General features: G+C 33.3%; 4 protein-coding genes across 4 annotated transcripts; 2 read left to right on the forward strand and 2 right to left on the reverse strand.

Annotated features, from left to right (window-relative positions):
* Positions 1–5,371: 5,371 nt before the first annotated feature.
* LOC125818331 (uncharacterized) lies at positions 5,372–6,790 on the forward strand. The gene has a single exon (XM_049497864.1). The coding sequence runs from the start codon at positions 5,372–5,374 to the stop codon at positions 6,788–6,790; it is 1,419 nt and encodes a 472-aa protein (XP_049353821.1).
* Positions 6,791–11,005: 4,215 nt separating this feature from the next.
* On the reverse strand, positions 11,006–13,121 carry LOC125817964 (F-box/kelch-repeat protein At5g60570). The gene has a single exon (XM_049497467.1). The coding sequence runs from the start codon at positions 12,479–12,481 to the stop codon at positions 11,315–11,317; it is 1,167 nt and encodes a 388-aa protein (XP_049353424.1). The 5' UTR covers positions 12,482–13,121; the 3' UTR covers positions 11,006–11,314.
* Positions 13,122–15,772: 2,651 nt separating this feature from the next.
* LOC125817962 (serine/threonine-protein kinase GRIK1) lies at positions 15,773–23,429 on the reverse strand. The gene is made up of 13 exons (XM_049497465.1): positions 23,227–23,429; positions 21,507–21,740; positions 20,567–20,973; positions 20,319–20,393; positions 20,185–20,229; positions 19,547–19,621; positions 19,314–19,401; positions 19,090–19,214; positions 17,527–17,622; positions 17,139–17,205; positions 16,885–17,000; positions 16,713–16,791; positions 15,773–16,327 (listed from the first exon to the last, which is right to left on the reverse strand). Exons 3-13 carry the CDS (start codon positions 20,891–20,893, stop codon positions 16,176–16,178), a joined length of 1,245 nt encoding a protein of 414 aa, XP_049353422.1. The 5' UTR covers positions 20,894–20,973; positions 21,507–21,740; positions 23,227–23,429; the 3' UTR covers positions 15,773–16,175.
* A 955-nt stretch (positions 23,430–24,384) lies between these two features.
* Positions 24,385–25,191, forward strand: LOC125818332 (leucine-rich repeat extensin-like protein 3). The gene has a single exon (XM_049497865.1). It carries the CDS (start codon positions 24,385–24,387, stop codon positions 25,189–25,191), a length of 807 nt encoding a protein of 268 aa, XP_049353822.1.
* Positions 25,192–25,366: the final 175 nt, after the last annotated feature.

A 25,366-nucleotide genomic window follows, 5' to 3' on the forward strand; every position in this document is an offset into this window, starting at 1 on the left:
GGTACAATTAAACCAAACAGTGGTTATGACATTTAATTTGAATTAATAGTTAGCTATTATATACAAATTTCCCTTTTTTAAAAAATATCAACAAATCTAACAAAATAGGTTCTCTTAAAATTTTACATCTATTTTCTATTCATTTTCATATATATATATATATATATATATATATATATATATATATATTGATACCGTTTTCTTTATTTTTTGTTCTTACCAAGTTCATATAAGATTGTTTTGTAGTATTTGATTAGCACCCAATAACTCCTCAACTAACTTTTGCACATTGAATGAAGGTTTCTCGACAAATCACTCTCTTATCTTTTTTTTCTCCTCAATTAATAAAACCATTCACCTTTAATTTTTGATCGAAAACTTTAGTAATTAAAACACAACAAGAAAAAAAAAAGCACTTAGGTGAAAGAAAAATTTATAAGCAAGTTATATGCATTAAAATTTTAAGTGATGATTCATGAGGGGAAAAAATACTTACGATTTAGCCTCAAAATTAAAATGGAACAAGGCCAAATATATTCATGTATTATTAAAAATAATCTAAATATACTTTATATTATATTTCAGGCTAAATATATTTCTCACGTTATATTTTAACACTAACTTACCTTTCTAACAAAAAATAGATAGACACGTGCTCGATCAGGAATAAAAGAACACATCTAATTTAAGCTGGACCCACCGTTCAGAAAATAAGAGAAGAAAAAAAACAGAGAACTCATCTAATTGCAAGTTTGACTTGGGGACTGAAAATCAATCATTTTTGACATATTAATCGAGGAACACCAAAGAAATTATTGAGTAGATTCCATGTCACAAATTGGACATATTTCATCAATTGCAATAAATTACAGTAAAATAATATTCACCTTATTTTTATTCTTAAATTATTGAGAAGTAAGTCGTAACTCGTAATCATAATATCTTTTTTTTTTGCTTCATATTTAATGTCTGGAGTTCACATTGGAGCTCCAACTAAATTTGAATTGCGCTCTGCAAAGCTCATTCGTGGGTGAAGCTCCCAATAGGATTTTTCCATACCGAAATATTTTGTTAAGGATGGAGTAGTCACACCACTGCACCACAATCCATGTTGGTCTTAATCATAATATCATATGACTACCAAAGAACAATTGAATGTCCATATTTGGTGGGATAGAAAATAATTTTTTTCTCATTTTTTCTTCACTATTATTATTTTTATTTATTTGGATTTGATATACGTAAATTGAAGATTTTTCAAAAATAATTTTTATACCTTCATAAGATTTGCATATATCCTATTCTTCCTAAACCTCACTCAATGAAATTTCACTACATATGTTATCGTAGAAAATATTATTTTTCATTTGTTATGTGGTTTGTACCGTTCTTATTTATTTTTCATAATCCAAGCATTCAAGACAATTGTATTTTTAATTTTTTTTGAAACATTTTTTCTATAAAAAAATTAACTATATAAGAAATATTGAATCTGGTAAGTGGGGTGAATGCTTAGAAAAATGATCGAAATTAAATGCACCACGTGGTAGACATACTGTTTATGTACCATAATCTAATTAAATAAATTAACGGTCCAAACTCTTTCAATGTCACATGCTTCCATCCCTTCAATAATTGCTCATATAGTGTTTGTGATAAAATGATTAGATAAGATATGATATGTTGTATTTATAATTTATTGAGACGATAATTTTAAATAGAAAGACATATAAATGGAAGATTGAAGTTAAAGGTTAGTCCTCCAATTATTTCTCATATAGTGTCTGTGATAATGTGATTAGATAATATATGATATGACGAATTGATAATTCATTATGAAGATGATTTTAGATAAAAAAAATATATATATAGGGTTAATTCTTTAATTATTGCTCATATAGTATTTGTGATAAAAGTGATTAGACAAAATATGATATGAAATTTATAATTTTCACTGAGAAAATAATTTCAGATAAAAAGATAAATCAAAGGTTAGCAAGTAATTGAGATTTGAGTGTTATCTAGTTCTCTTCCCGTTTAGCCATAGATTTTCCAAATAATATTTGGGGAAAAAATTGGCAAATACTGTTTGTCCATACAATTTGTCATTATTTGGTAAATATTTTTGGCAAATATCCTAAATTCAAATACTAGTTTTTTCTAGTATTTGGGCGAAATCTCATTATTTGGGATCTTTTGAAATTTGAAATTTTACACAAATTTTTTTATCTTTTACAAAAACACCCTCTATAGTAGTTGTTTGTGTTGTATTACATAATATTTTACGTGAACACCAAGATAGTGATGAAATATTCGGTGAATATGAAAGTGATGATATGGTTGTTGATGAAAATGATGAACAATTAACTCAGGGTAACAAAGTCATGTGCTTTGTTTACTTCACGATATATGAAATGATGTTTGTTGCACTCACTCTAAATTACCACATTGCTCTAGTTTCATGGACACTACTTGTTATTTGTTGCAACGAAGATCCAATTGACTTGTAATACAAACTTATGGTTAGTTTTGATAGTTTTCAAAACTTATGGGTATAAATCATATTTTTCTAAAAAAGTGAAATATATTTCCCAAATACTATGGCCAAACACATAGTGAAATTTCACCCAAATAATATTTGCCAAAAATATTTAAAAATCTATGGCCAAACGCTAGTTTAGTATTATCACTTTTTATTTTTATTTTTTGCTTCTATTATCCTATTATTTATTGTTTGTTCTTTATTTTTTTCATTATGAACTCTCTGCTATTTTATTTATTTTACATACTTATCTTTTTTATATGATTTATCTGGACCAATGATTTATCAAAAAAATTATAAGAAAAAAACTAAATTTTGTATATACACTATATTTTCTTAGATTCTACCTATAGAATTATATTATATATATTGTTATAATGTTTTTAGATCATTTAAAATTATGACAAATTAATTTCATGTATTATTATGATTACATGTAATTATTTTTTAAAGTGATCTGATTTTTTTTGTTATTGATATTCTCATCGTAAAGAAATTAAGCTTCTCATCCTCATATTTTTTTTATCTAAAGCTACTTAATCAACTGAAACACTCATCTGGATCGATGATCTATCAAAAATTTTATAAGAAAAAATAAAATTGTGTAAACTCTATTTTTCTTAGAACCTACCTAAAATTATATTGAAATATGTTATTATTGTTATATTTTAAAGACTATCTAAATTTTTGACAACCCAATTTCATATGTTATTATTATTACATGTTTTTGGACGACAGTGGCATCAATGTGTCAAAAGTATGACGGAGGGTATCTACCTGATACCTCCAACAAAACATTAAATAAGTTAATCCTATCGTTTATCATGAGATTATTATTATACATTATACCTCACACTTAGTGGTGGCAAATGGGTGGGTTGGGTCAAATTCGGGCGGGTTGAAAATGGATCAACATAAAATGGGTAATAATTCAACCGCCCATATTTGATATGGGTAAAAATTGATTGGGTAACAAATGAGTTGGGTAAAATACTAGTATACCCATATTTTCATGAGTAAATAGTACTCTACTTAAGAATTCAACATGGAGAAAATATTTTAGTCTTTTTTTAGATGAAATATGTTGAAAATGCTTCATTAAGTTTTATTGTATCATAAAAGTAAAAAAAAAAAAAATCCTATAACTTTTCAATATAAAATAAATTTATGTTTATCTAGAAAATGTTTTCCTGGAAAATAAGTAGATTTTTGACTTATTTTCTCATGTTTGGTTGGTGAGTAGAAAATATTTTCCGGAAAAGATTTGTAGTGTTTGGTTTATGAATGAAAAATATTTTTGAGAAATATCTTTTATTTTTACTAAAGTAGAAAATAATTTTTAAAAAACAAACTTAATTTTTTTTTCAGGATTGGGGAGGGGGCGGGGATAATAGGGGGGCTGGCGGGGGGGGGGATCAAGGGTAGAGGTGAAAAAAATAAAATTTTGAAGTTGAAAATATTTTTTAAAAACAAACTTAAAATTTTTTTGGGGGGTGGGGGCTGGGTCGATGGTAAGGATGAAAAAATTAAATTTTGAAGTTGAAAATAATTTTTAAAAACAAACTTAAAATTATTTTTTTTGGGGGGGGAGGGGGGCCGGTAGGGGGTGGATGGGGGGGGTCTAGGGTAGGGGTGAAAAAATGAAATTTTGAAGTTTAATTTTTTTTTCAAAAATAAACTTAAATTTTTTTTGGGGGGTGCGGGGGTCAAGGGTAGTGGTGAAAATGTTTTCCTGCATAGCAAACACACCTTAAAACATGCTTAATGCACGTTAAGTAATGTCAATACTAGTACATGATTTGCTTATTTTACACTATTATTTATTATCTAATATAAAATTAAACAAATAAAAAAAATATAATTAGAATTAACAAAAGAAATGTACATTTAAAATAAATATTTTTGGAGGGCCAAAGACTTCACATTTTCAATTATAGAGAAAAATAATTAGTTTTATAGAAGAACATAAAAAGGAAGAGAAGTTACAATATATTTGGTAATATCATGAATTGTGAGTGAATAAAAGTTAGAAACTTAACTCATTTGGCTAATTCATATTTTACCCATATTACCCATATTTTTATGGATTGAATATGGATATCCAATCATATTTTATCCATATAAAAAGTCACTCATTAAATATGGACGGGTTGGACGGGTTACCGCGTTTATTTTGCTGGCACTACTCACGCTAATCACACTTGATAGATGACACAAACCCCATATAAAACCTAAATCCAACCAATACAATAATAGCTTAACTGGGACCCTATCTTCCCTAACAACAACTTCACAAATCCTCTCACCATTTGACACGCAGTGGATAGCCGACAAAGAGCTTTACTTTCCTACAGTTCAGCAGCTTCCTTATAGCATCTTTCATCCTTTCACTTCACACTCACTCTTTTTCATTCACAGATCCCAAAGTTTCAGTCTTTTTTCACAAATCTTGATTCCCTTTTCAGTTCTTGAGTGAATTTTTTTGACTAATTTATTATGTAGATTTTGATTTTTATGTGAAAATATGATGTGGGTCGAGCCCAATTTTGGGTGATGAATTGGGGTTTTGAGATGGGTATGAACCCGTTTGAAGAAATGGGGAAAAGGGTTCCGAAAAGGGTATGGCTTAGATCTCAAATGACAATGGTATTAATGGTGGGTGGAAATCACACTTCATCCAGGTTTTGTACTCGTTAATCTGTTTGATTTTGTTGTTTTTAGACTTAAATCTCCTGTTTTAGCTTTTTAGCTTCTGTGAAAACTTCACTTTGCTGTTATAGATCTCGAAAGTTTTGAGCTTTAAAGTTCAGAAATCTTAAAAGAAAAAAAATGGATATGAAGGTTTTGAAATGGCAATTTCTTCACGGCTCATTAGTGAAAGGTTTGATTCTGAAAGGGTTCTTGTTTGTTACTGTTATGATTGTTGTGTCATTTGTTCAAATGACACATATGATTCAGAAATCTGAACCTATAATGTTGAATTTTGGTGTATGCCCTTTGAACTTTGGGTCTAACCAGTATATGAATGTGACCGGGTTCTTTAAACCCGTTTATGGATTGGGGATTCCACTGTTTGGGGCGTCTTTGATGAAGCGCGACGATGAAAAATTGACCAAGAATGTGTTTAAGGAGCTAATGGAAAAGAATTTCTTGGATTTGAATGCTAATGCATTGTGTGTTGGGAAGAAATCGTTGTATGCAGCTTTGGTGCTGCGAGAACTGGGACTCTTGAGTGCTGTTGGTGTTGATGCACACCCGTATTTCTCTCTTGTATGGAGAAGATTTATGTATGAGCTTGATCATGAGAATAATTCTTTCGATTTTGTGTTCTCGAGGGATCTTGATAAGGTTACTGTTCCAGCTCTTATGGTGCTTGAGATTGAGCGTGTCTTACGTCCAGGGGGCACTGGTGTTATGCTCGTGGGTTCTAGTAGTTTCTACGCGGGTAACTTGATAAAAGGCAACTTGATAAGGTCTGCCACCCCAGTTTCGTTGTTCTTGAAGAGTTCTGATGTTGTGCACGTATGTGGGGTTGGCACGTATACTCTAGTGATGTTCAAGAAACGATCAGAGATTGTTGAATCTCTCGTGCATTCTGTGCTGCCTGCTAATTGTCCTTCCAATGTGAACAACAAGCCGTACTTGAAGCACCTTGAGCCACTCGTGGAAAAGAAGCTTGGACAGTTTGAGACACAAATCTCATACTTGCCCAAGTTCATGAACATCTCATCAAGGAACAAACTGGTGTATATCAACGTTGGTGCAGGGGAATTTGTAGAATCAACTCTTGCAAGAACATTCAAGCCTCATTATCCGATCCCTCACCACTTGTTCAATGTTTTCGTCATTGATCATAACATCTCCGCCCTGTCTTTATATGTGAAGAATCCTGGTATTAACTTTGTGTATCATCCAGGACTTGCTGTCGCCAGAGAGGCTACTTTGCCATTTGTTGACACTGACGAATATTTGGGTGCACCGCTAGATCATGAAGGATTCGACTTCATTCGTTGGTTTAGTGAAACAGTTGAAGACGGAGACTATGTCGTCCTCATGATGAATGCTAGAGCAGCAGAGCTAAATATTCTAGCAGAACTATTCAAAACTGGATCAATATGCCATGTTGATGAGCTGTTCCTTCGCTGCTCGGCTGTAGACTGCAAAAATGCTCTTTGTGGGGACTGCATGAGCCTTTTCAAAACTCTAAGGAGAAGTGGTGTGTTTGCTCATCAATGGTGGGGAGACTAGAGTTTTGTCAAGAGTTTGGTGCATTTTATGTCTGTCTTTTCTTCAACTTTTGCTTTTATTGTCTGTTGGGAATAAATAGAGGGGAGGTTGTAGGTTGAAAGTTGATACTGTAATCTTACTTTCTCCCTTCTGGAACTGCACTTGATGTCTTGTGTATGTGTCCATGTGTGTATGTGAGTTGCTTGTCTGTAAGTTTCTCTTTAAGTTTATGGAAGATATATGTGTTATGTGTTTTAAAAACTATGCTTTATTGTGATTGCCACTTTGTAGTTTGCCACATTTGTTTCAATTTTGGTTTCTTGATGGTTATAGTTGTGGCAAATATTCAAGATTGTTAGGAAATGAAGAAAATATATTAGTATGTGCTAGTGGAAGGTAGCTGGTATTCCGTGAAATTAATTGAGGTGTGTATAAGTAGTCGTAGACACCATGTTTGTTAAAAGATATTAACATCTCAATCCAGCATCCAAGGGTGTGACACAATGGTTAATGAAGTGGATAATCATGAGCTCTCACGTTTGAAATTTCACCATACGCAAAATTACTAGGTGATTCTTTCTCATAACTTCGAGCCTTGTTGGGCAAAGTTGATACTAGGTGTTTTTCTTCTCTATCTCTTCTAGCATTCATGAACTACGTGCATAGTGCATCAGACTGCTCTTTCATTTCTTTTTATTATTCTATTCCAATCAAGTAATTGAAGTAAATAAATTGGATAAAGCACATTAGATGCTATTGGAACAAACAAGAGATATCACTACTCACTAAGTATAAGATTCCAATAGCCTTTAGCACAAATATATCAATTTCAACGATAATGGTGGAGGAAAAGATAGACCACTTTTGAAGTGTGAACCATTGATTTTGATACACTTGAAGGAAAAGAACAAAACAAATCTTTAGCAACAAATTGAAACTATTAAACCCTTTTTGGCTAATGTAATCTATCGATCAATCAATTACGTCTCAATTCTAAACTATTTAGAGAGCTAAATGTGGCGTGAGATGTGACTAAGTGGTAAGGCAATGGGTTATGATCCCACTATTCGAAGGAAAAAAGTCAATCAATTAATGAATCAACTACTTCTCAACCCTAAATTAGTTAGAAATGATTGATTACATGAACTTTTTTATGTTCATTTTGCTCTATTCAGACCCATTTCATTTCCCTTGATGGTGAGCATTGTTGGGTCGATAAACACATCCGCGAGTGAATTAGTTCGATACTCTAAACGCGATCGATACTATTAAAAAAAAAGTTAAAAAAATCATAAGAAACAGGAAAACTTACTGAAATTTCATACATTTGGGGGCTAATTACATCCTAACCCTCAAGTTTCTCCAATTAAAAAAAATCAGATTTTCCATTGCTCTCGGATACATTCCTTGGTTGTCCGATACATTGCAAACGATACATTACTTAATGGGAGGGATGTATCCGAAAGGCAATAGAGATGTATCCGAGAGGGGATTTTTGTATTTTTTTAAAGAAAATTGCAGGAAATTTTAAAAATTATGATATTCTAAGTTGTGTATTTATGTCATTTTTTCGAAAGAAAAACAAACTTCATTGCTTTGAAGACAGGGAGGAACTACACTATGATCCAATCCAAAGCTCCCACTTAACTTTTTGGGCCAAGAAAAATAACCCAAATAAAGCCTTATGTATTTGGCCCAAAAATTATATGGCCCAACCCACTCCAAAGTAGAGCTGGGAGTTTGCACTTTCATTGGGGCATTTCAAAGTACTATCAGGAGGTAGCAGGTACTCGTGAAATAGTTAAGTTGTGCATAAATCAATCCTTTCGACTAGCACAAATGAAAATTACATAATTGACAAGCACATTACTACATAGCTATAGTAGCCGATGAACTCCATCGACATCGTAATCCATCTTATTTTAAATAAACTTTATTTCGTATACAATACTATAATCTATCAGTTTTACAAAAAATATAACAATAACATATCCAAGTATAACTTTTACAAGTGAGCTATGAAGAAAGTCGTGTGTTTTGTGCACATAGCCTTACCCAACCTTATGAAAGTAGAACTTTTTTCTTTCCTATAGACCCTCGACTCAAGTATCTCAATAAGAAAAACAAGTATTTACACATACATACAAGAGTTAGTACTCTTAATTTAAAAATTAGCACTTAATTGCATAACCTAGAAAGTAAAAAATAAAAAAACCATAGTGCTGAGTCTGCTAACATTAAACTAAGAATTTAAATTATTTTACATATATGTACAGATTAAATTAAAGTTAAAAAAAAATTATTTTTTTCCCACAATCCCAAAAAGCAGGGGGATTTGCATTTCTTTCTTCCCTAATATGGGCTAAAAATGACATATCAAAATGGACAAAAATGACCAAAGTTTTGTCCAAATAAGGCATTTGCTTTTTCTAGAAAAATAAATAAATTTAGTACAACCACATGAGTCCCACAAATTCTGCAAATACCATACCTTTCACATAAACTAAAGTCAGATTCTTTTTTTCATTAAAAATAATAATATTTCCTTTTTCACTTACTGTATGCATGTGCATAGATATAAATACTCCCATCACAAAAAACCAAATCCTGCAACAAATATTCCAGTTTTTTTTTCCTTGGAATTTTGAATATTTAACTATACATAAAGAATGATTACGATGAAATACATCGACAATCTCTTAAATTTATCAAAAAGATTTATTACACTAAAATTGCAATTTGTTTCAATGAAGCACATTTTAGGCTAAAGCGCTTGTTCTGATGAAACAGTCAAACAACGATAAAATGTTTCTATTTACATAATAGGTGCTTAAAAATACGCACAAATATAAAATATGTCGTAATTTGAGTATTTAAATGAAATTAGTTGTCAGTCTAAGTGGTGTCAATGTATTCAGCAGTTGATTTTGTTTAGAATTGTTAAACGATTTAAAGATCAATTAAATTTGAATATTTTTTTGTTAGAGATTTACAGCTTGCCAAAAATATGAATTTATTTTGAACGATGGTGTCTAAATCAACTTGCACATAAATTGATTTATTCTATCAGCAATTATCATCTCTCATCAACACAAGTATCGTGTAATTCTATAATGAATTTATGTCCCACTCCATGAACACTTTTGTCACAATTTCTAATTAGGTAGCATTATTTACATTGCAAAATAGAAATTTATGTTGTAATGTGACAAAATGTTGGCTGTTGAAGAATTCATACGTCCAAAAAATAAATGTAGCGGAAATGAAAAAGGTGAAATAAATGCATGAAATACTAAGAAAGATAGAATTATGATCGAAAAAATTCGGATCGAGATGAGAATGACTTCCGTAATGGACAATTTGTTGAAGAGTTCCTATCCAAGAATATTCTTTTGGTTATGTTTTGTGTTTGAAGAAAAGATGCTTACTGAGTTGTACTTTTGTTATGTTAAACAATTAGAGAAAAATCCAGTGCACATCAATTTGTGTCAGAAAAAATAAAATTAACAATATATATATATATATATATATATATATATATAATAAAAATAACTGGCACTTTTACTGTTGATTTAAGGAAATAAAATTCCAAAATTTGTTTTTGAGTGGAGGACAAGTGCATAATTCAGACTTTACTGAATTTAACAAATATCAACAGTGTACATCTCTTCTTTCTGTGTCTATGCAGGTCTTGGAACTTGAGATCCTACCAGGTTACACACCTCGACTAATTTTATAGGATATCTGCTACCTCTCACGAGAAACCTAGTAAACTTGTATCATCATCATACTAAAATTTACACACACCAAAAAAAATGACATTTTTATCATCATCATACTAAAATATATACACACCAAAAAAATGACATTTTTATCCTATTTGCAATAGTATAATTTCCAATAAAGGAGGATACAATACAACTGAACCCCTTCAAAACCATTACAATACACCTTAGAAGAGCAAGAACAGATTCAACTTAATACAACAAGCTCATTCCAAAATCCCTACATCAAATGAGTGTTTTACGCATTTACAGTCGAAAGGAAGATTAAACCAAGACGAGTGAGCTAATGATATCTCCTTCATCGCGCAGAACAAGTTTCCTATTCACTCTAAAGTAAAGCCAGACCAAAATAAGACAACCTTGAGAACAAATCACCAAGGAAAACTGTAAACATCAACATGAATTATAGCTTGTTGAATAGAAAGAAAAATAACGCGTATGAAGCCTCAGGAAAGGAAATTCAGACCCATAAGAGGGGAAATATCCATTATTTAGTATCATGTAGATCAGTGAATCAACCATATTAACTCAATGAACAAGGTGAAAACCGAAATCTGGAAGCAAGCAGTCTGGAGAATGAGTGAGTGAAAATAACCATCCAGTTAAGAGGACGTTTTAGCTAGAACAATTGCTTATCTCAAACACCTGAAAGATGTTAAATAAAAATCAAATACTAATAAATCAAACAATGTGTTGGAATTACGCTAGAAACAACGGTTGAAACGAGTGACTTCTTTCTCCATTTGGTTGGATGAACTTCTCAACAACCCATCACGGCACAATTGTATACAAAGACACCAGAATGCTCTTTTAGGCCGATGACCTTCCAATCCAAGGTGCCGTCTTTACACCCTGATTTTGGTGCCCAAGAACTCAATATAATAGCTTCACCTTCTGGACCCCTATTGCCACCTATCACAAGAAGTTCTTCACCAAATGCTTTGAAAGCAAGACCCCAACCATTCGAAGAATCAGCCCTCACGGGAAGTCTTCCCAATACCTCCCATGAGTTTTTTTTCTTGTCATACTTCTTTACCATGTTGGTTAGATATTCAACTGCATATAGTTGGTTATTAACAACTGCAACAAGAGGAGGTGCCTGAGCAGCTCTATTGACGTTTGGATACATGCACTCAATTTTCCTCCACTTCCTCGTTTGTAGATCAAACTCTTCCCCACAAGTCAAAGAATCAGTAGGATTAGTCATCCCACCGATCACATAAAATTTTTCATCCATGAAAAAGCCAGAGCACAATCTACGGGGAGAATGCATGTTTGGCAGTATTTCCCATCTACCGGTCAAAGAATCATAAAGCTCAGCAGATTTTAGTACATTTCCATTCTTGTCACTACCCCCTGCAACAATAGAAATTGAACCAAGACTACCTGATCCAAACAGACAACGACGATGATTCATCCCTTCACATTTTTCCCAGTTGTTTTGAATCAAACTATATTTCCATATAGCAAAATCAAACAACTCACGGCCAAAAACCAGTAGTTCACTACCAACCGCTAATGACTCCTTATCTGCATAATTAAAGCAATCATCACAAGGAATTTTTGGCAATCTCAACCATTTTTTTCCGAAAGGATCAAAAGCCTCCCAACCCCGAGGATCACAAACCATGTAAACCCAGTGTTCAACAACACCCATCCGCCTCCTTAAATCATATAAATAACCACTCTTGACTAATGAATTAAACCTAGCATTCAGGCACGACAACGATGCATAATCTGATCTAGAAGCCCGAGCAAGACATGTTAAAGCAACATCATCATGTAGGCCTGGAAGAAGTGAATCACTTGATCTAAATTTGCAATGACCATCATCATCTTCTTCTTCTAACCTCATTCTCTTCCCTTTCTCCTCTTCCTCCTTCCCAAACAAATACTCATTCTTCACCTTCTTAGTTTCAGAAGCCATGTTATCATACACAACCCACAGTTTCCAATCAATCACACACTTGAAAAAGCAACAAAATTTATTAATGAAAACACAAAATTCCCAAATTTTCCATCAAAATATCAATTTCTCTGCACCAAAAAGCAATGAACTCCAGCTCGCTTATTAACTATCCATTACAACTCCATGAGTATGTCAAAACTCTAATCAAATACTTCGAAATATTACCCAAAATATTCAAACTTCCTCATGTTTTTTCCACTAAGATTCAAATTTCACATATTATTCAGAAATTTTCCCTTATTTTGAAGCGGAAAATATCAAATACACAGAACAAAGCTTATTAAACTTGAGCAAAGAGGTAAATTGAATAAGAAATGCTTATTTGGTAAGGAAAAACAGATAGAGATTCGGATCCAAACCAGGTAAGGAAACCTATTCTGATCTCACCGGGAAACCAGCTACTTATTTCTGCTAGCTGCAAATTAGCGTCGCCGGAGAGCAAAACCGGTGTGGTGATGCTTCCATTGCTGGAGTGAAGTAAGTTTCGATCCGATCTCAGGTAACTATTGCGCCGGGATATTCGCCGGTAAATGAACTTACGGCGACCATCTCACCGGAATTTTTAGAGAGAGAATTTTAGAGAGTGGGGATCGGTTCTATTAGGACAGGAAACTGATAAAAAGGAAATGGAAAACGAAAGAGGAAACTTTATTTACTTACAATAGTAGTCCCTTATCTTTCGATATATTATATAATTACCCTGTTATTTAGAAATTTTGTGCAAAATCGTCCTTTTGTATTATTATTCTAATTTTCTACTATTTTATGTACTATTATCAGTATTCTCCATAATGATATTCTTTTAACCAATATCGATTGTTGTGTCGTGATGAAGTTGTTTCATCCTTAACCAGAGATTTTAGGTTTGAACTTTAAATATGAAGAAAATTTTGTTGGGAGAGTCACCTTTTTACAGTTCCTGCAATGCGTGATTCGAATTTAATCAGGGCACCTATATGTGGACTCCGAACACCTGGTGTGAAACCAAAAGAAAAAGAGATATTGTTTCAAGTTAGTTTAGAAAGTTTTGTTGGGAGAGTCACCCCTAAATGGATCCTATAGTTCGAGATCCGAGTTTAATTGGGACTTTAATGTGGACTACAAATACCAGATGAAAAAAAAAAAAGGATTTTGTTTCAAGTTAGTTTGGAACAGTACACCGATTGAATATATATATATTGGAAACTCACTAACAAACAATAAGAATATATCGATTATCGAGCATAAGTTCACGAAATAATGTGTACACAGTTTTGTTTCTATCGTGTGAAGATAGAAAGAACATTTTCAATATACGTTTCTATTCAAGAAAAACATATCGAATATTAGTAAGGAAAGGAAATATAATAATGAAATATCACATCAAAAATAAAGGAAAAAAAATACTAATAACAACAAATAAAATGATAATCGAAGCAAAGAAAACAACAAATAATAATAAATCGAAAACGGTTTCGAAAACTCACTTACGTAAGTGAAGTTCGTATTTTTATCGGATAAGTACCAAGAAAAAGTCAAATATGCTTTTGTCACCTTATCATTTTAGAGTTTTTTATTGAAAAAGGGTCCTATAAGTTTTATAGTATATACACTTTTGTTCCTATTATATTATTTTGAGCATATATAATCCAACTTAACATATTCTTTACGTTATAGAAAAAATTATAATCATATAGTTTTTAAATATTAGAGATCTTCCTCACTAATTCATTTAATTAATGAACATATCAACATGTCATAAATTTAATAAAAATAACATATTTTATACGTAATCAAAATAAAAAAACAATCATAATATATATAAGGTAAATAAAAATCCTCTTCGAATAATCAACATAAATACGAGTCATAAAACTAATATATATATATATATATATTGCACGTGACTAAAATACAAAATAACCATAATAGAAAACATTAGTAATTTTCTTTACTAATTCATTTTTGTTTCGATTGATGAATATATGGACAAACGATATGCCTAACTAATTTAACGTGTTTTTCACGTTATTAAAATAAAAAATAACCATAAAAGTAAATATTAGAAATCTCTTTCTCACTAATTCATTTAATTAATAACATATCAAGATATCATAAATTTAATGAAATATTTCGTACATGACTGATATAAAATTAATCATAATAGAAAACATTAGAAACCTTCTTCGAACATACAAACAAGTCATAAACCTAATGAAAAATAATGTGTTTTATACATGATTAAAATACAAACAATCGTAATTGAAAATATTAGATTTTTTTCCATTATTTTTGCTTTGATTGGTGAACATATAAACAAGTCATAAACTAACTGATTTAATGTGTTTTTCATGTTATTAGAATAAGAAATAATCATAATAATAAATATTAAAATAACATACTTTTTGACATTGCGTTGTTATTAAGCAAATAAACAAATAAATCCTCTTTCAATTCTACCCAAAAAAAAAATATTTTCCAAATGTCTATTTCAGTTTGTAATAATACAAGAAAAGGAAACTGCTTTTTTCTTGTCCCTTCAAGTATCAAAATTAGATAGAAATATAAAGTATTTGGAGTATCTTTTTTCTCATACCAAAATTACTATTTTTGAACATATAGAAATATATGAAAGAAATATTGAGAAGAGATGATTAGACAAGACATAACGTAACTTATCGAGGACTTAATGTTAGATAAGAGGGTATGGAGGTCCAGAATTAGAGTAGACGGTTAATAAGGAGTAGAGTGTTGTTTAGAACTGTATTTATATTGTTATTATTGCTCAGCTACATACTATCTTTGTAAATCATTTTCATACTTAATTTTGACATGTTTTAGTTGAAACAAAAATCTATTAGAAACTGTCTCTCTACCTTCACTAGATAGGGGTAAAGCTATACATAGGCTGAGCTAGGTAGGAGTTCGTAGGTTCGAACGAATCCAATAGTTTTTTCGTAGACCCTGTATTTGTAGTAGAAAATTAATTAAATATATATATATGTATGTTAAATTGTAAACCCCTAACAAAATTGATTGACGGTTCTAAAGGAAATTTAGAACCCTCAAACTCTTTATCCCAACTCTGCCTCTGAAATATTATAGACGATATTAGACTATCATCTAAATATTTACAAAATTATAGAATGTAATATAACATTTTCTCATATTATTTATGCAAACCTTACCTCTATCATGTGAGAGGTAGAGAGGTGGTTCTCGATAGACCCTCGGCTCAAGAAAAACGATAAGAGGGACATATACTAAAAATCTATAACAGAATGCTCACTTAATAACTTTACCATACACTATCATATGAAAATTCTTCTTCATATAAAAAAAACACAATACAAATATCCACAAAAACAAATATGTTGGCTTTCTGCTAAGTATCAAAACACAAAACTTGTACCATCACCACCAACAAAAAAACGACGAAAACATATCGCGATGTCTCCCTGCCATTACAACAACGAGTACTCTCGGAGTATGACAGAAACCGAACAAAATTTACTCGAACATCTCATTTTCTACTATCGTTCACATAACATGTATTCGATTGCTCCTGCAAGTGCAATTTGTCGGAAAAAAAGACATCCTAGTTTATCTTCCTACAAGAACTTAGAAGAGAGAACGGAACGTTATAAACATACTAGAACATTCTGCAGTTAATTCAAGTAGGAGTATCCTCTGCGCTCCCATCTTGTACGTCTTTCTGCAACTTATGGCGCTGGCACCAACACGAATACTGAGGGATGGGGCCTTCATCTCCTATGAACCACTCGTGTTGAGACACACTTTCGAGAGTTAGCCTTTGTGTTGGATCTGTGCAAAAGGACTTTTTGTTAGGAAAATAGGTGGAGAAATTAGTAGTAGCTACCAACAACAACAACATACTGAGTGTAGTCCCACAAGTGGGGACTGGGGAAGGTAGGAAGTACGCAAACCTTACCCCTACCTTGGCAGGTAGAAGGGTTGTTTCCGATAGACTCTCGAATCAAAAGGAATGTTATCGAAGAAGGATTGCAAGAAAAATATAACAATCAAATAGCAAGATACAAAGCAAATGAACCAACAAACGCACCACATATAGAAGAATAGGAGACTATAAGCAATTACCAAATAGCAGTACTAGTAGTGAGAAGAGGAAAACAGAAGGCATTGTCATAAAATGGCAGGATCAAGATATCAAGCAGGACGAGAGACAAACCTTTGCAGAGGAGCCCCTCTAGTAAATTCTTCAGTAGTGGATTCATATCGTCAGGGAGAATGATGGGGTTATTTACTATCTGGAAAGACAAAATAAAGGCAGTTAAGAAAGCAGGAAGACTAACGTCTGAGCCTGACTATGTTGTACCTCAAATATACGATAAGACTCACACCTTGTCATATGTATCCTGGAGAGTTTCTCCTAGAAATGGGTATTTTCCCAAGATCATGCAATAAAGGGTAACACCAACCGCCCACGTGTCAGCAGATTTTCCGTGATATCTATCTCCTATTAATAAAGAATACAAAGAAAAAACCACTTCAATGACAACATTAACAACAAACTATGCCTTGATCCCAAACTAAGGCCAGCTAAGTTTAATGATAATTTAGATGTCAGCATTCAACGAGGACGAGAAATTCTGACCTACGCAGCATTCAGGAGCAGTGAAAACAGGAGTGCCAGGAGATCGACGAAGTTTATCATTATCATCCTACAAACAGGAATAGTTCCAACTAAAGTTAGTAATATACTGGAAAAGAACAGGAAAGAACAAACATCAAACGAAAACAACTTAAATTAACGCAATCACCACCAAACCCTTCAAGCCCCAAAAGTTTACAACCAACGAGTGCAAATAAACAGAATTTCCTATCATTAGGACATTATTCCAACTAGGTGCGTTTAAACAAAGACTACCAACCACTCTGACAACCAACCTCATTTCTATTCATATACACATTCTTAGTCGTAAGATTATAAGAAACTAGGGCTGGAAATTCTTAAAAAAAAACATTGTTGAGCTTGGTCATACCTCAAAAACTTGGCTGACGCTGAAATCACCAATCTTCACCCTACCAGCAGCAGTCACTAAAAGATTGTCTGGCTTAATATCCCCGTGTATGATATTCTGCTCAACACAAAACAAGAAAGAACATAGGTAAAACACTATGCCGTGGATCGGGAATGTAAAGCAGTAAAGGTAAGGTGTCCGATAAGCGTAAAATTACTACTGATGCATGATTTCTTATGCCCGGCGGAGACACTAAATTCTAAAGTTTCAAGTCCTAGTTTACTTGATAAAGCAAGTAATCCACATCCCATTGCGATTTCGCTGCTGCTAAAAGTACTACCTTTCCGCTTTATAGGAAAAGCAGATCACTCGATAAAAACAAAAAGCACAAAAAAGCTCTAAAGGTCCGATGGGGCTTTAAGCGCAAAGAAAACATAAGCTTTAATGAAAAAAGGCACAAAGGGAAAAAAAATACAAATATATATATTTAGTCCATAAGAGACACGAAGCGCTCAACAGATTTTGATCCTCGCTTTAGGGCTTAAGTGCGCCTTTCACAACACTGCACTTGATTCATTACAGTCCTATCTCAATGCTCATTAGCAAAGAAAAAGACATCAAAAGGAACCCGAGCTCTAGCTAAACAACTAGCTGATGGAACAACTGGTAAAATGAAACAAATATCATTTTGGTCTTCGATAAGTGAAAATCAAATAGCTACAGGCCCATATATTTCCTATAAAAATGGGAGAGAGGGAGGGAAAACATCTCCCTAAGCAAGTGATCATTGGTATTCAACAGCACAGACTGAAGGTCCATCTATCCTCTAGAAAGGGAGTCCAAGAAAATCCTGGTGATTCGACTACATAAATTATCACATCACTGAAATAGATTCACATTGTCAATAAAGTCGTCACATGATTTTTCCTATCTTAATTTTACAGGAAATCGACGGGAAACTACCTATCTTGACCAAGCAACTTATATTCATGACCTTACAACAACAACATGCTCAGTATAGTCTCACAAGTGGAGTTTGGGGAGAATGAGGTGTACACAGACCTTACCCCTCCTACCTTTGTGGAGTAGGGAGGTTGTTTCCGATACACACTCGTCCCAAGAACATTTTTCGGAACAGTTTTGAAAAAAATGCAAGAGTAAAAAACTGAGATGAAAGTATTGACCATGCATGGGTAAATTATTCAGGAGCCGAGTCTTCAGAAACTTGTTCTAGAAATGGACAAGGGATCCAGAGTTATTTTTATATAGATCTATCTTTTCTCTTTTTGCAAGAGCCGATTGTCCAACTATGATTACTTAACACTTTACTAAAGTGATTTGAGATTTGTGAGTTATAGACTGATTGAGGACATGATCTAGAATCCTTGCATATAAGCGTTAAAAGACAACAATGTTGTCAAAACCGAAAAGCGCATCACCAAGTCTGTTGGGGGTGCAAAGTGCAATTACAATGTTGGCTTTAGTAAAGAAACGCGCAATGAAGAAAAAGAAGTAATAAAATATGTGTGCAATATATTATAAAAATAATTAATAAATAAATAGATCCGAACGACTGGGACTTACATGAGAATGCAGATACATCAAGCCAGTCACTATATCACGCAAGTACTGCCGTGCTTTATTTTCTTCAAGAACACTTGGGGGACCAGTATCCTCACAGACCCATTTTCCTTCCACGTACTCGAGAACTGTTTAATAAAGGGGGGAAATGTTAGTTGACATTCATATAATTGAAGAAGCTGGACGACTCCACAAAAAAGAAACTGGATAAGGCAAGGTTATAATACCCATGTAGAAGTTATCTGTTTCTGGGTCATCAATCACCTCAATAAGATTAACTATATTGGGATGGCACACCATTTTCATGATCGAAACCTGTAAGTGACGAGAATTAACATTGACAAACTTCGGGACAGAAAAATAACAATTCAGCAGACAAATAGCTAATGCTACAGGATAAATTTTGCGGATAACCCACAAAAGGAGGATTGAAACTCAAGGGAAGAAATAAAGGACATACCTCACGAAGAACATCACCCATAGCAGTTTCTGAAGGCGCCACCCGCATCTTTAATAAGTGAGACTTGTGAAAGGCCTGCATTCAATGAAAACAAACATTATCACTATTTGACAACTTTAATCAAGCCTGTACTCAATGACTAACAAGTAACAACACTAATTGTTCTTTGCGGACAAAATTGTCTGCGACTCTGTGTTAATGTCCACTTCCCTTTTCCAGCTGTTTCTCCACAATCCTAAGTACAATTTTCCCTAGCATAGAGTAATTCAACTACCTAATTATCCCTTACATGTATGATGTATCTATGAATGAATTGGAATGGGCAGTCTGCTTGGTGATTATTCAAAAATATAACTCCAAAATCAACATCAGATACCCTAGATGCCAGTATAAATACAATAGTAAAAACCTAAATGTAACTCCATTAAGAATACTACAATACAAAAAAACTCCTAGCACTAAGTAAAGAAACATAAGCTTCAAATCCCACTCTCAACATCTAGCGTTTAAACTTCATCGGAAAAGTAAAGAAACAATTTAGCTTTCTGATATGGGAATACCACTAGTACAATTAACCTAAGTAAATATAGTGACCAAGTAAATTCCCCGATGCTAACTGGATATGTTAGAAATTTTACCTTAATGGCATAATGTTTTCCATCAGTGCAACTTCTATAAAGTACCTGTGCCATCCCAACGTGATCAGATGTCAACTTTTATCCCTCCAACCGAAAAAAAGAAAGAAAGATAACATTGATATCTTTGAGCTCACCACTTTACCGTAGCTACCAGAGCCAATTTTCTGTTCACGGACATATTCGTTAACCATCTTGTTCCCATCTTCATCCTGAATCGAAAAGACAACAGAGGAAAACAGTCAAGTTACACCTCCCTTTTTTTTCCCCTGATAAATCAAAACTAGTGATCCTTGTACAAACGTATGTCTGAGCTATCCATGTCTCAATTATATGAGTAGAGGATTTTCACAGCGAATGTAAGAAAGAGTTTTTCTGCTATTACCTCTGTGCGCACAACTTTGTGTGTTTCCTTGACGGGGATCTCCCTGCAAATTAACCCATTCTGAGCTCTTTCCATGAGAATCTCTTCAGAACGTTTAACCGGGCTGTGACACACTTCATCATCCTCAGTACCAGTATCAATTATATCGCCACTATCAAAGCCATCATCTTCAACTTCTTCAACCTCTTGTTGTAACAATGGTTCATGTGACCAGTTGTTTCCATATCCCCTATTGGGCCTAATTACCTTTTTTGGTTTTCTTGCAAAAGAGAATCCAAAACATCCACAGCACCCCATTTCTGTAACTTCATCAACAGAATGCATCATCACAGATCCAAAACAACAGAAAATACGTCCCAGTGGAGTACACTAATATACAGCACAATCGAACAATTTGATTCAAGAACCTGAAAATTAGCATACACCTCTTATTAACATCAATCAACTAGACAACAACGAAATGATAAGCCAAACCAGTGTTATCAAAAGCAAAAGGCAAAAAAAAACTCTAAGGTCCAATGGGGCTTTAAGTGCAAAGTGCAAATAAAGCATGGACTTTAATGAAAAAAGCCGCAGAGAGAAAAAAGTACAAATATATATGTTTAGTCCAAGACTAATAGTTATAGCCTATAGGCATGAAAAAACAAATATGTAAACAAGGAAATTGAAAAAGAATTACGATAAAGTGAAATATCAATTATTTAGTGTAGGCTCACTGGCAAGGAAAAGAATGCCTTAGAACCTTGAAAAAGACAATGAAGTGCACATTAAGTGAGGCGAAGTGCTCAACAAGTATTGAGTCTTGCTTCCTGGCTTAAGCGCGCTTCTTTGATAACACTGAAACCAACACTCTCATATTCATTGGTTCAACAAAGCTGATAATAGGAAATATATACTGTATGTCAAAAGCACATAATTGAAAACGAAAGCAGATAACAACCTTAAAAAGAGGAAAACGCTATTCGGGCATCCACCCGCGTTCAACTTTGTTATTCAATCGGATGCCATTCAGCAAAATGAAAGAAGCAGTTAATCAAATTGATTCCTGTGCGATTGAACCACGACATCATGAGAGTTCCAATTTATTATAACAACAGACAAGAGATCAATGTCAGGCCGGAATCTTCCATTCGTCACCAGAGTTGGAGCCTCATCACACAAATGGATTACACCTCTGCCACAATTGAAAGAATCAACAAAAAGAAAGCACATTTGAGTATTGACCCACATATAGGAATCAAATTAACTCAAAATACCATAACATCAAAACCAAAAAAATACAATCTTTTCCCTAGATTCTTCGTAGAAAATCAAAACCATCTAAAAGGTTAATCATTCTTCTAACAATTTCCATAAAATAATCAAAACCAATAAAAATACAATCTTTATCCAAGATTCTTTGTAGGAAATCAACACCATCAAGAGGTTCAATCATTCTCCTAACAACTTCCATAAAAACAATCAAAACCAATAAAAATACAATATTTTTCCAAGATTCTTAGTAGGAAATCAAAAACATCAAAAGGTTCAATCATTTTCCTAACAATTTTTTCATAAAAATGATCAAAACCAATAAAAATACCATCTTTTCCCAAGATATTTTTTGTAGGAAATCAAAACCATCAAAAGGTTCAATCATTTTCTTAACAATTCTTTCATAAAAATGATCAAAAATAATAAAAATACAATCTTTTTCCAAGATTCTTTGTAGGAAATCAAAACCATCAAAGGGTTCAATCATCCTCCATACAATTTTCCAGAAAAACAATCAAAACCAATAAAAATACAATCTTTTCCCAAGATATTTTTTGTAGGAATCAGAAACCATCAAAAGGTTCAATCTTACTCCTAACAATTGTTCATAAAAACAATCAAAACCAATAAAAATACAATCTTTTCCCAAGATTCTTTGTAGAAAATCAAAACCATCAAAAGGTTCTATCATTTTCCTAACAAATTTTTCATAAAAATGATCAAAACCAATAAAAATACCATATTTTCCCTAGATTCTTTGTAGGAAATCAAAACCATCAAAGGGTTCAATCATTCTTCAAACAATTTTCCATAAAAACAATCAAAACCAATAAAAATAAAATCTCTTTCCAAGATTCTTTGTAGACAATCAAAACCATCAAAAGGTTCAATCATTCTCCTAACAATTGTTCATAAAAACAATCAAAACCAATAAAAAACAATCTTTTACCAAGATTCTTTGTAGGAAATCAAAACCAATAAAAATACAATCTCTTTCCAAGATTCTTTGTAGACAATCAAAACCATCAAAAGGTTCAATCATTCTCCAAACAATTTTCCATAAAAACAATCAAAACCAATAAAAAATACAATCTCTTTCCAAAATTCTTTGTAGACAATCACAACCATCAAAAGGTTCAATCATTCTCCTAACAATTGTTCATAAAAACAATAAAAAACAATCTTTTACGAATATTCCTTGTAAGAAATCAAAACCATCAAAAGGTTCATACATTCTCCTAACAATTGTTCATAAAAATACAATCTTTTTCCAAGATTCTTTGAAGGAAATCAAAATCATCAAAAGTTTCAATCTTTCTCCTAACAATTGTACATAAAAACAATCAAAATCGATAAAAAAACACAATCTTTTTCCAAGATTCTTTCTGAAATAAAAACCCCATTACCTTTAAGTAGGGAAAGATCAATTCTTGCTCAACAAATTTGGCTGTTCAATGTTCTAAAAGCTTATAAACGGCACAGAAAATTTTGATGGGGGAGGAAAAAACAAGAAGAAAATGGTAAAGGAGCAAACTTTTAGGGATTGTTGAGATGGGGGGTGGGTGGGGAGCAAGGGTCCATAGAGGCTGTTGATGTGGCCAGGGTTGACTGTCACAGATGCACTTTAGGGAGTTTTATAAGCCTGCTCCCTGCTGCATAAGAACTGTTTGGTTAAGTACTATAGTCTATAGTATATTTCATTTTATTTTTTGATTTTTCATCTGATTATAGTATATTGAGGTTAAATTAAATTTAAATTCGTGTATTGAACTTATTTTGATGAATGGCTCGGTCTACATGATTTCTCTCTCATTTTTATAGACTCAAACTTGAGATAAACTAATTAACGGTATAGAAATCCCGCCATAATTTGACACGTACTGGTTATATAGGTAAATTAGTTAATTTGTTTGCTTATCGTACACGATTTGTAAACTAATTTTTTTAAAAATAAAATTTGTCATGATGTTATAAGGTATATGGGTAAAAATAAATTATAAGCAAATATTACAATATTTAACCAGATATAGTATTTTAGTGATTATTTAATACGTCGGATAAGGTGAATATCTTATAATTAAGTATAATTTTAACATTGAAATTATTAATTCAGAAATTATAATTTTAAGATAATTTAATTTAGGGAAAAAAGACAAATATACCCCCGAACTTTCAAAAATGGTATGTATATACCCCTTCGTTATACTTTGAGACTGTATATACCCTTGCCGTCCAATAATCAGTGCATATTTACCCCTCCCACTAACGACACACTCTTTCTGTACACATGGCGCAATCCTAAGCCATTATCCAATTGACCAATTTTTTTTAACCTAATTCCTAAGAACCCGCCCATGACCCAATAAACCCACCCAATTTAAATCTAAGGAAAAGACCCAAAATCAGCACCCCATAGCTGGAATTCAGACATGCCCAAGAGAGAAGATTAGCACGCCGAAATTCGGACATGGGTGTCCCCGTCACACTTTTCAGATAAATCCCCACAGCTACCGTATTCTGGTGCAACATAACATACAGTTCCTCTCATGCTTGGAGTGCTACTGATGCCACCACTTTTAGGTGATTTGGAGAATTTAGAGCAATTGAATGTGGCACATAATATGCTTTCTAGAACAATTCCAAAAAGTATTTGTCAGCTTCCTAAGCTTCAGAATTTTACATATACTTATAATTTCTTCACTGGTGAACCGCCGGTGTATTTGGGGTTGCCGGAGTTTCATGATGAACGGAATTGTTTGCCCAAAATACCGGTGCAACGGTCTTCGGGACAGTATAAGGCGTTTTTGTCTAAAAAAATTCATTGTAGTGCTTTTAGGTGTCATAAATTTGTTCCTGTTTTGCCATCTCCACCACCACTTTCACCGCCGTTGCCTGCCCCTCCTTCGCCTGTTGTGGTGCCTATTTTTCCTTCTCCGCCACCTGTTTATTCGCCTCCGCCACCAATTTATACTCCTCCTTCACCTTCACCACTACCTCCTCCACCTCCATTTTATTCACCACCGCCACCACCACCCTTTCCACCTCCTCCACCACCAGTCTATTCACTGCCACTACCAACTCCATCTCCTTCTCCACCGCCACCGCCATCACTTCCACCACCTGTTTATTCACCGCCACTACCCCCACCATCTCCACCTCCTCCATCACCATTGCCTTATTGTGTACGCTCACCTCCACCTCCCTTGCAGGCCTCCTCTTCTCCTCCTTCACATTTTTTTCCGTCATCTAATGAAACCCACCAATCTAATCACTTCCTATGCTTTTCTTTTCTATTTTTCCTGCTGGTCCTGAACTCGACGAAGCCCCAATTCACTGTCTTCGGCCTCTCCTTCTTGATCTCACCAATCTAATCGCTTCCTAGGATTTGAGTCTTTTCTTTAAATTTTAGAGAGTATATTTTACCCATAAATTTGGTGGTATTGGGTCATGGGCGGGTTCTTAGGAATTGGGTTAAAAAAAATTGGTCAATTGGATAATGGCTTAGGATTGCGCCACGTGTACATAAAGAGTGTGCCGTTAGTGGGA

This window comes from Solanum verrucosum, unplaced genomic scaffold, assembly GCF_900185275.1.
Source record: "Solanum verrucosum unplaced genomic scaffold, falcon-dt-bn FXZP01000253.1, whole genome shotgun sequence".
In the NCBI taxonomy this organism is placed as follows: Eukaryota; Viridiplantae; Streptophyta; class Magnoliopsida; order Solanales; family Solanaceae; genus Solanum; species Solanum verrucosum.

Coding starts and splice junctions, on each gene's coding strand:
- LOC125818331 (XM_049497864.1), top strand. CDS start 5,372: ATGGATATGAAGGTTTTGAAATGGCAATTTCTTCACGGCTCATTAGTG.
- LOC125817964 (XM_049497467.1), bottom strand. CDS start 12,481: ATGGCTTCTGAAACTAAGAAGGTGAAGAATGAGTATTTGTTTGGGAAG.
- LOC125817962 (XM_049497465.1), bottom strand. CDS start 20,893: ATGATGCATTCTGTTGATGAAGTTACAGAAATGGGGTGCTGTGGATGT. Junction 19,215..19,313: donor AACAGATAACTTCTACATGG/GTATTATAACCT, acceptor TTTATTAAACAG/TTCTCGAGTACGTGGAAGGA. Junction 16,792..16,884: donor TCCAGGATACATATGACAAG/GTGTGAGTCTTA, acceptor TTGTCTTTCCAG/ATAGTAAATAACCCCATCAT.
- LOC125818332 (XM_049497865.1), top strand. CDS start 24,385: ATGCCACCACTTTTAGGTGATTTGGAGAATTTAGAGCAATTGAATGTG.